This window comes from Centruroides sculpturatus, unplaced genomic scaffold, assembly GCF_000671375.1.
Source record: "Centruroides sculpturatus isolate CEXI.00-Female unplaced genomic scaffold, Cexi_2.0 scaffold1044, whole genome shotgun sequence".
In the NCBI taxonomy this organism is placed as follows: Eukaryota; Metazoa; Arthropoda; class Arachnida; order Scorpiones; family Buthidae; genus Centruroides; species Centruroides sculpturatus.
In genome coordinates, this window is record NW_019385231.1 from 305253 (window position 1) to 314232 (window position 8980).

Below are 8980 nucleotides of genomic sequence, written 5' to 3' on the forward strand. Positions count from 1 at the left end.
GATATTTTTAATAATTTGTTTATTTTATTTAATCTATTTTTTATTTGTAATTTTATTACTTTTGGATTAGGGGCGCCCTACGGCCTGGGGGCCATGCCCTAAAGACGGCACTGCCTGTGTGTAAATACATTGAATTTATTGGTATTAAAAGTTTGAATAATAATAATAATAATAACACATTGTTGTGATGAAAGAGCTCAGTAATTCTGATGAACTACAGAGCTATGCTGGCTGGAGCATCTGTCCTTGATAGGTCACCCATGCCAGTATGGCCTATGGGGAGGAATGAAGCCAAGAGTGACTGAACCCACATTTGTGGTGATCTAACAATGGTAATAACACAATCCAAATGTAATACTGGCTCAGATGTCACCCAGGTTAACAAGGTCCATGCTTGTGAGTTAGACAGAGGTTTGTGTTCAAAAAAATTTGTCACAGTTTCCCTTGGCCACCAGTAGTGAAAGCAGCACTGGTTCAGGTATTGCTACTGCAATGCCCACACCAGTTGTGGAAAACCAGACTATTTTTGATGTTTCTGACTCAATCCAGCCACAGACCACTAAGGCAGCTAAACCATGCCAACAGATGAAATGGACATCAGAAATGAATGACTTTATAATCTGTATTTACTACACCATCACAAAACTTGAAACAGACATGACAGCATACAGACAACAGTTATATCACTTGTTCTCACAACATTATCCTCATCTCACTGTCACTGTACAAAGGATGGTTGATCAAAAAAGAACAATTATACATAACAGTCTTATACCACAAACAACACTAGAACAAATCAAACAACAAATTTTAGAACACAGAACAATTATACCAACAAACAAATACTTCCAACATCAACAACAATCACATAATCCTTCTGGCTTATCAAGATACAATGTTATTCCTGCCATCACTGTTTTCACTGATGCTGATAGTATCAACACTTCTTCACTGCCTGAAATAGATTCAGGTTTAATTCATACTCTCTCTCTTCTTTTCCAGGAAGCACTCACAAAATTTATAGGCATTGACCCTGCACAATGGCCACACATTTCCAAAATCAACATTTCTAAACTAGTAGGGAAAACTCTACATTATGTGAACACTTACATATTACCAGATTGCACTCATTCTATTTCTATACTCTTAGACATTCACACATTAGTCTACTCAGTTGCAGTCACAGTAGTGACCTATTATGGACTGAGAGTGCATCCACAGACAGAATTCACACAAATCAAAAATACTTCAGAAGACTGCCTGGAAAAATGAATAGAAACACAAATAAATGACATTAGACAGCAATTAGGCAGGCTGACACAATACACTAAAAACAACATAACACCCAAATTAAAGAAACAACTCAAAAACATTTTCAAGAAAATTAAAACACACACAAAGCACAAACAACATAATGTCCACATTGCAGAATATGTTGATACACTTAAACAAAAACTTAGTCAAAGCACAGCAACTTAAATGATACAAAAATTGCTCTATGTGAAAACAACAAAATAATGAAAAACTCTTCTACGGGCAAATTAATACCAAATCCGCTTCAGATATTCAATACAGTGGCATGCCAACTGAAGAAAAACTCATAAATTATTGGTTTTCTCTTTGGTCTACTGCTGTCAAGCACAATGCGGATGCAGACTGGATCAAAGAGGAGAGCAAAGACATGCAGGACACATTGTGTTGAAATAAATATATAAGACATCCATTGGAGAATGCAGAAATCACACCACTAGACAACATCTAATGTAGACAACATTCACAATCCTGCACCAGGATATAGCTAAACATTTAACTCATATCATCAACAATCCACAAGACATGCTAAATTTTTACATGCTGGGCATCACCTACATGAAACCAAAAGAACAACACCACCAAAGACCCTACACAGTTCAGACCAATTACATGTCTTCCAACACTTTACAATATTCTTACTTCTTGCATTGCAAACAAAATATACAATTGTATTTATGAACACAACATTCTTACAGAACAACAAATAGGCTGCTGTAGAAATCACAAAGGTTGCAAAGAACAACTATTTGTTGACTGTTATCCTACAGCAAGTTCATAGGAAACACAGATCATGGCAATTAGGGTTTCTCAAACGGAATCCTGGTTGTTTTTTTAACCCTGGATATATCCTGGGAAATCCTGCAGATTTCTTAAAAATTCACTTTTTTCTTGATGTGTGTTAAGGTTGAGGAAATTTTGCAAATAGAAAGTATAATTAACTCATAAACTGTCAGAATACATTTGTATTTATTAATTTTAAACCTACTTATTAGATTTTTAAATTTTTGCTCGTTATGGCATGTCACAAATGGTCAATAATCAATACGTAGCATATTTGTGGCAGGACTCTCAAAATTCTTTACCTGTAATATCTGGAATAATTGTGCTTATGCTGTCTTAATTTTTAACCATGCCCAGTAGATTCAATAACTGTGTAATGCCAAGTTGTGCAAATTGGGCAAGGATACAAATGAGCATGAAGTCTGCTAGTATGAAGTTTTTCTTCATAACCTGATTATTAAAGACAAACAAACTGCCAAATTATTGGGCTGTGGTGTTTCTATTAAAGCAGTCAAGGTAGACAAATCAGGAATATTGGAGAACAAAAGAAGTACTACAGTTTTGAAAACGAACTAGAAATCTTTCAGGATACAGGTGAAAAACACAACATTTGTCTTCTCTTAAATGCATTAAACACAATTCCACTCACATTAATTGAATCAGAAAGGGCATTCTTGGTAGCAAGACTTTTCATTACTAAAATAAGAATTAGATTGAGTGATCAGAGTATTGACCATCTTTGCTTTTTAAAATCTTATAAAAATTTACAATATTTTGTATTATATTGTATTTAAAAAACGAAAATTACCTTCTAAGTTAGAAGTTTGATCTAAGTTCATTTTTTTTAATTTTTAACTCAAGTCAAAGCATTTTTTTTGTTGTTGTTGTTGTATGCAGTTTCCAGCAAACTTTAATAAATTTTTTCTATTTGTGAAAATTTCTACGTAATTCAAAGGTAATTTTTAATATGTATCTTACACAGCATTATTAATATGATTTTGGAGGTTACAGAACATATTAAATTACTTTAAAGAACAAAAAATAATTATATCATTTGATTTCATATTTTGTATATCTTAAAAATAATTAATTTTGTCCCGGGATCCTGGGAAACAGTTCACTTTTATCCCAGGACAAGCAAAAGACTGGGAAATGAGAAACCCTAATGGCAATCTTTGCACATGGCATGCATTAGTTACAGAAAGTCACTTGACAGTGTCTCACACACTTTAAATCTATAAATGCATCCCCAACTCATTTGTTTCCTTGATTCTACCATACTCGACTGGAGAACAATGTTACATCTTAACCTCCAAAACATTCACATAGAAATAAATCAAATACACATCTAGCAAGGAATTTTTCAAGGAGATTCGTTAAGTCCTCTGGTTCTGCCTTGTGCTTAACTCTTTATCTAACACATTGAACAAAACATAATATGGCTACAATATAACACTGTTAACACAACATGACACAACAAAATAACACTGTTTACATTATCACACCTCATGTACATGGCTAATATCAAACTTTATGCATCCACACAGAATCAACTTTATCATCTCTTACAAACTACACATACAGTATATACTGAAACAATATAGACACAGAGTTTGTTCTAGACCAGGGATGGCGAACCTATGGCATGTGTGTCCAAGGTGGCATGTAAAGAGAAATCATCTGGCATATAATGTATCATATTTTGATTTATCATCTGTCTTTTTCAATCATCCTTTTGGTTTATCACCTGATAATCCTTTTTTTTTCTATCAGCTTTTTTACATTTATTCTAATTAAAGCATATTCATTTAATTTATTTAAATATTGTTATTCAAAGTCTAAAACTTTGGCACTCATAAACATCTTTAAAGTGAAGTATGCTTACTATATGGCATGTGGACTCAAAAAGGTTTTCCACCTCTGGTCTAGACAAATACAAAACACTACAATTGAAAAAGGAGACTTTATACTCACTTCTGAGTACAAAGTATGGAAGTAAGTATGAGAATATGGAAGAAGTGAGTACAAAGGAGACTTTGTACTCATTTCTTCCATAGAATAACTTCAATAATATCTCCACATCCATCTGGAGAAATTGAGTATATGGAAGAGAGAGAATTTTATAAGTAATTAGGATTCCAATGGGCCAAACTTACAGAACATCCACAGATAAAACAATGGTTACACTTGAATACCAGAACAGATTACATACAGTACTAAGAACACACCTAAATGCAAAACATACTATTAAATCTATTAATACCTGTTGTTCCTGTACTCACTTATTATTTTGAAATTATACACTGGACACACACAGATCTCGAGCAACTCCAAAGGAAAACAAGAACAACACTAAGTATAAACAATATCACCCAAAATCATCCGTAGAAAGACTAACTCTTCCTTGTAAAGAAAGTAGCCGTGGCCTTACTAATATAGTTAACTTACACTACAAACAAATTCAGACATTGCAGGAGTTTTTCTACAAAAAACATCAAGTTTACATAAAGCTAGCACTCTGGCAGACAGTAACCACATATCTTTAAACTTACCGTCTAAACACCTGGACATGGAGCACCCAAAAGGCACTTCATGGCAGGCATGTCTAAGACCTAGCTCTGGTCTGTGTTGACAAAATTGTGTTAAATTACTGGCTGGCTAAGGCTGTCTGTTTTGAGAGACTGAGAGGTTTATGGTTGCCATTCAAGTTTGAATCATAAACACTAAAACTACAGAATACACATTCTGAAGAATATATCACTCACAAATGATTCTTGCAGAAAATTGTTACAGTATGTTGTATTGTTTCTGCCAGAAATAGCAATACAACATATTGTATATATAACTAATATAATAGCTTCTGGTTGCAAGCTCTTAGTACAAACAGACTATGCAGGCATAATCAAGTAGCGGATAAAATACATGAAGAGCTTGCACAGAATATTAAATATCCATACTACAAATATACTCTACAAGCAGTATCAGAAAATGACACACAAAATATACTACAACAGAGCCATAATTACAGATAAAACAATTCATCACTATAGACTTGACATTATTCTCATTGACAAATACAGTAAGATTACTTATACAATAGAAATCTGTTCCAAACACTTATAACATAAAAAGGCTCACACTGAAAAAAATCAACAAGTACACTCCACTCACTCAAGAAATAAGACAGATGTGGCAGATGGATAAGGTGTTTATTGTACCTGTTGTCTTCTCTTCTGCTGGTGATATACCACATACACTACACAAAAGTCTAGAAACATTAAACCTTAATAAAAACATATGATATGGCAGTACAGAAAGCCGCAATATTGAACACATGTCACATTGTGAGGAGGTTTCTAGATGTTGACTACATACATCAATAACAGCTTAACATTACACATGTTTGGGTAGCTATGCCTTGACTTGGTACCAGTAGCAGCTGAGCATGACATTTGCAACATAATAATAAATATTAATAACAATCATGTAGAAATATTTCTTAAAATTTAAAGATAAAACATTTTTCATAAATAATTTATATCTGTTCTCAGTCAATTGCAATCGTTTATGTATTTGATTAATTTCTGGTTATAAATGTTTTCATATGATAATTACCTCTTCAGAACAAAGACAGTCGTAGTGCTGCTTTTATTTTAAAAATTTTGTTATATAACTAGTTAAATACATTATTTAATTGTTAATTATTTTTAAGGTAAGTTTCATATTTAAATTATCAATCTAAAACTTTGCTTTAGAATAGTTATTTTATAACAAAGTTTTACAATAATAATTCAAATGCATGAATTTAAGATAGGACAGGTTAATTAGGATCTGGATTGATATTAAAATTCTATTGTTATAACATATTAGCTACTATATAAAGTTATTTACTTGTGAGAAATAATTTTAATATTATATTATGATTAATTTAAAATATTTAAAAATCAAGTAGAATTTTTTAATTTTCAAATATTCAATGATAATTATAAGTTTCAGATAATTGATTTATTCCAAAACTGTTTTTAATAAACTTAGGCAAGATTTTGAAGTTGTCCTTAACATTTTGTTTCAACCTACTTTTAATTTTTTTAATCCTAAAATAGAGATTCTCAAAATTTATGTTAATAATCAACTGCTTTTTGGTAAATTTAAGCATGTAGGCATCGGAATATTTAAAATCTAAAATATTTTTTTTTAAAAACCAGTATTTTAAATGAATTGTTCAAAATAGAACAGATTTTGATAGCAGTTGTTTACAAAATGTGTTATTAAGCTATTGCCATAACATTCAGTGTTAAATTAGAATGTATATGCAGTTGTATGTGTACATACATATATTTATATATGCAGAATGTATATTTATCCAAACACAATGACCAACCACCTGGTGCAATAAGGTGCTAATCAACAAAAGATTTTCTGGTTATCAAAGTATGTGTATAATACAGGTCTTTTACATTGTAAAAATTTTTCAGAATCACTTAAATGCAACCAGAACTTCACAATGAGAACAGTTTCAGCATTTAATCCCAATATTTGGAATTATACATTTTTTTTTTTTAAACTTACAAATGTTCATATTCCAAAAGTAACTATATGTGGCTTAGTGTCTTATTGCTCCAAGCCCTTTATATATATATATATGTTACAGTCAAAACCCGTTTTTAGTTAGAACGCATTTTAACTAGTTGAAACTAGTTTATACTGAATGTCTTTGTTAAAACCCATTTTGTCTAGTTAAAACTAGTTTTAACTCAAATTCATTTTTGACTAGCAGTAAATTCTAGTTTTAACTAGACAAAACGGGTTTTAACAAAGACATCCAGTATAAACTAGTTTTAACTAGTTAAAACGCATCCTAACTAAAAACTGGTTTGACTGCAACGCATAGAGTGATTCGGGGTAAGATGGTAAGCGGGGGAAGATGCCTAATTTTTGATATTTTCAAACGGTGACGTCACATATTGTCATGTATTTGTATGATGAATCGTTGGGCCAATATTGAGTGCGGAAAGCTGTAGTTGGCTACCGTTACTTCATTTTCTACATCCGAGAAGAATAAAAGCTAGATAAGAACGAAGTTTTTGTTGTGAAATGTTTCTAGAATAATTTTAAACTAAAAGTTAAAATGGAATTTATTAAAAATTGCTAAAAACAATTAATGTGTGATGTAGTTAAGGTTCTAAAGTTTCCATTGTCAGCTACCGCCGATCCCGATCGGACATGCTGGAGCACGTGACTCTACTAGGCATCTTACCCCAACAAATGGAAAATATGCCACATTTTTCTTGGGGTAACGTGCCTATTTTTTGTTAATTGATTTCCAATATGCCTATTTTTAATAAACTTTTGTTTTCTCGTTTTATTGCAGGATATGCATAGAAATTATATAAGGACTTCTCAAAAAAGTTTTTGGACTGAAAAAAGCTTTCAGCTAGCTATAGAACACGTTAGAACGGGCGGAAACTTAACAATACTTATACTGTGCTGTTATACTTACTATGAAGTACTTTGTACTACATATGCAATAAATTAAATTTGGTTAAGAAATTCAAAAATTAATTTTAAGCAATTATATTTGTTATCTTACCCTAATGGCATTTGGCATCTCACCCAGATACTTGGGGTGAGATGCTTAAAATGCCAGACAGTGAAAAAGTCGTCATTGCAAACACAGTATAGAATTTTTTAAAATAAACTCCAAACTTTTATTTGAAAGACATACTCCAGAATATGATATTTTCATTAGAGGGCTCCTAAACTCAAATTAGCGCTGTAATTTTCTTCATAAGCAAAATGTTAGGCATCTTCCGCCGAATCACTATACATAACTTTATTTCCCCCAAACATATTTATGTAGCTAAAATTAGTTTTAACTAATGTTAAAAGTTAAAACTAGTTTTATCTAAAGTCAAAACATGTACAGCAGTAAATTAACTAGACAAAACCCGTTTTGTCTAGTTAAAACTAGAATTTACTGCTAGTCAAAAATGAATTTGAGTTAAAACTAGTTTTAACTAGACAAAACGGGTTTTAACAAAGACATTTAGTATAAACTAGTTTCAACTAGTTAAAACGCGTTCTAACTAAAAACGGGTTTTGACTGTAACATATACATACACATTTTATTAGATACTTGTTATTTTCATAATTAAAGCATTAACTTATTCTTGAACATTAAATGAGAATTCATTTTGTTTTTGAAATTGAAGTAAATTTATAATTATTGTTCAGAATATTTTCTAAATTGATATTACAGCTATAAATGTTATAACTTTTGTTTATTTTTTTTAAAGGAAAGAACGAAGAATGCACAGTTTATAATTATCTCATTAAGAAACAACATGTTTGAATTAGCTGATCGTTTGGTTGGAATATATAAGACATACAATTGTACAAAGTCAGTGACTATAAATCCTGATATTATTGCATCATCATCATCCTTAGCAAAATTAACTGATGATATAAATTCTTCAAATCAAACCATCAACCATTTACAATAAAATAATTCTTTGATTCAAAAACATACAAACTTGTATATAAACTAAATCATCAAAAGAAATGCAATTTTTATGTATTTTTAAACACTAAAAAATTTTTGTAAAAGTATTTTATCTATTTGACAAAATATAACTTTTTAATACAAATATTTATTTTTTCTGCTGTGTGAGGATTGAATATTATTCTGTATTTTTAATTGCACATTAATAATAATTGTTTTTTTTAATGTTGAATTATAACTAAATTTTCAGTTTTTTGTATAAATAAATGAATTTATTAATAATTCTGAGCAATACTGTGTCAGAGGGACAATTCAAGTTTAAATGAACAATTTACAATCAGATTTGCAAAAATATTCTTATTTATACACTAGAAATAGAAAAAG

The 8980-nt window shown here is 30.9% G+C and overlaps 1 protein-coding gene across 1 annotated transcript in view; it reads left to right on the forward strand.

The window, feature by feature from the left end:
• The window catches only part of LOC111636484 (structural maintenance of chromosomes protein 4-like), a 116718-nt gene extending 107980 nt beyond the window's left edge, over positions 1-8738 (forward strand). The window contains exon 27 of the mRNA XM_023381744.1: positions 8391-8738. Within this exon, the coding sequence (XP_023237512.1) occupies positions 8391-8597 (207 nt within the window). The 3' untranslated portion in view covers positions 8598-8738. The remainder of the gene's footprint in view (positions 1-8390) is intronic.
• Positions 8739-8980: the final 242 nt, after the last annotated feature.